At 50.4% G+C, this 2,601-nt stretch overlaps 1 protein-coding gene across 1 annotated transcript; it reads left to right on the forward strand.

Annotated features, from left to right (window-relative positions):
- Positions 1-1,298: 1,298 nt before the first annotated feature.
- On the forward strand, positions 1,299-2,337 carry EAH_00067620 (hypothetical protein, conserved; the record flags this gene model as incomplete). The annotated part of the gene is made up of 4 exons (XM_013392483.1): positions 1,299-1,316; positions 1,470-1,545; positions 1,661-1,872; positions 2,059-2,337. The coding sequence occupies 4 exons, from the start codon at positions 1,299-1,301 to the stop codon at positions 2,335-2,337; spliced, it is 585 nt and encodes a 194-aa protein (XP_013247937.1).
- Positions 2,338-2,601: the final 264 nt, after the last annotated feature.

Raw genomic sequence — 2,601 nt, forward strand, 5'->3', positions numbered from 1 at the left:
CGTTGGGGGATTATCATGAAACGCAACATTTCTTCGGAAAAGAGGAAGCATTCTTGCTTCTGTACGTTCCAAGCATATCTCCGACTCTAGGCAACCAAGCAGAAGGGGTAGATAGTCTGATCCATTTTTCGGCATATTGATCATAACACAACTTCATAAGAGAAACGGCTCCTTTTGCAGGGATTTCGCGCTACTGCCCCTGCAGCGTAGCCGCCCAGTTCTATTGAACAAAGGTGAACTGATAAATATTCAGGGAGGTCGTCTCACCACTTCAACAAAAGGTAGGATTATATATTCGTTATACTCTTCAGACGCTCCCCTACACTAATGTGCGCAGGCGCGCACACCCATCGTATGCGGTCCCGCATTGAACGCATTGCCAGTGGGCAGATGCTGCGGAGTGCCTAAATTGGAACGACGTTAGCTTCAGTTCTTGGTCTGCACTTAGTTGAGAAGAGGTTTTGGCGTAAGCGTAGAGATCTTCACTGAGGGACGCCGGCTATCTCCGGTATATCCACCAAAAGGACGTGCTGGGCACGCCCACGGTCAGCCGACATCGGTGCTGTCGTCTGTTCAGATTGAGAACCTTGCTCACCTTCGTCTCCATCAGTACCCTCCAAAAGGTTCCACTCTCTCAAAAGTAATAATTCCTAGGGGAAATCTAATCTGTAACAACGTAAAGGGAACAACAACTCCTCAGTGCCTGCCTCCACTGCGGTGAGGTCGTCGGTCGGCATCGACCTGCGCTGGCTGCCTCGAAGGTCCAACAGATCAATTCTTCTGATCCTCGCCTTTCCTGAGACTCCCTGAGCAAAGCTTCTTTCATATTAACCTATTCATTTTTTGCAAAACCTTTTCCAACCAGGGCTCAGACCATTTTTTGCAAAACCTTTTCCAACCAGGGCTCAGACAGGCTGCAGGATGGGGAACACCGCAAGCGCCGACGACAAACCCAAGCGCGTTGCTACCAAGGACCTTCAATGCCACACATACATCAAAACATACAGAGAGGTAAGCAAACTTCTGCGTTTCTTAGGAGGGGCTGCTAAAAGAAAGCAGGTGCAGGTTCTAATTCCGGATGCGGCCGCTAGCAGCTTGTCCGACGACGTGTTGAACCACTCCTGGGGATGTTACTTAGTATTCCGAGCCCGCGAGCACACAGAGGCTTCTGCAGCTGGTATAAAGCTTTCTTTCCTCAATAGGTTGTGCATACCCTAGCCGCTAGCGTCCTTCTTTGCCGGCGACAGAGCTCTCACTGGCAGTGCGGGCGTGAGGCTATGGCAGGATGTGCTGTAAATATGCGAATCCCGGATATGGTCTAAATGTGTAACTCCCAAGTCCCGCATCTTGCTATATGACTTTCTATTGAATGGCTTAGGCTTCAGGGCTAGCCCTAATCCGGTGCCGTGGAACTTGTGCGCACCGCACGTTAAGGGCGCCTTAAGGGTTCGTCCGGTCGTGTGTTTCAGGGCGATGCGGAGCTTCCTGAGGACCCCGACTTCCCGAAGCGTCTTCTAGATCAGACGCGTTCATTTGACTTCTCCAGTAAGCACTTTTCAACACCGTTTCTGCATGGCACCTTATTGCCTCATTAGGTCGCCTCATTGTCAACGGGTAAAGTCTCCTCCCTTACTTGAATTGCGTTTTGCATCCCTGTCAGAGCAAGCTGGGAATGGCCATGGTACGTATATATTCTATCCTAACAAAGACAAGCCAAAGATGTGGGTCGGCCAGTACAAGTGTCTCAATCCTGACGATCTTCTGTGCAACCAAAGCTGCCCTCTGGATGCTTCAGCGCCTGCGCAGTGCGGTGAAGCCGCTGCTGAATTTATAGATCCTGTTGGCTGCAGCTTGATGCAGTACTGCATGCCAGTAAGCAATCCAGCTATACCAGCTTCCACCATTATTGACATAAGATGCCCCTGGCTCGCGGACACTCCCTTCATCAGGCCGTTATGAGTGGCTTGCCTCTAACGCATTCATGATCCCTTGCAGCAACCATGCTTTTCGCTATTCCAGTGGCTTTTTGCGAGTTGTTTGACATGGCTGTGGACTCAGAACACCCCAGGGAAAAACCACGGAACCACTGAACTTCCAGGAGGCACAGCTTATGCTACCGCTTCTTTCACGAATGACGACCAAATGCGTATTGAGCAGGCCCAAGTCAACAACGTGGCACAGCAGGCATATGCCATGGCAACAGGCAACGCATATGCGCACGCAAACTTTGATCAACGTCTCGCGTTTTACCAAAATCTCCACCGAAGCAACCTACCATGCACGCCCGTTGTATCGAGGACATACCAAGGGGCCGAAACCATTAATGCTCCTTATTAACCATGATGAGGCTCCCGAAACCCCAAACTGCCAAGAAAAAGGATTCTCTGGACAGTCGTACAGCATGTATATGGCCTAACGAACAAAAAATACAGGGCTCCGCCACAGCTGACAGAGCCCTGCGCAGTTTTTGGCGGTTGGCTTTCACAGCTTTAGCTGATTTCAGTTTGGATTAACTCTATTGCCAAAAACCTAACTTCACTTGGCCGGCCCCGGAGGTTTCAAACAGAGAGCCTTTGAACTGATGAAGCGGTACGCATAGTG

Source organism: Eimeria acervulina, genomic scaffold (assembly GCF_000499425.1).
Source record: "Eimeria acervulina Houghton genomic scaffold, Eah_scaff2824, whole genome shotgun sequence".
In the NCBI taxonomy this organism is placed as follows: Eukaryota; Apicomplexa; class Conoidasida; order Eucoccidiorida; family Eimeriidae; genus Eimeria; species Eimeria acervulina.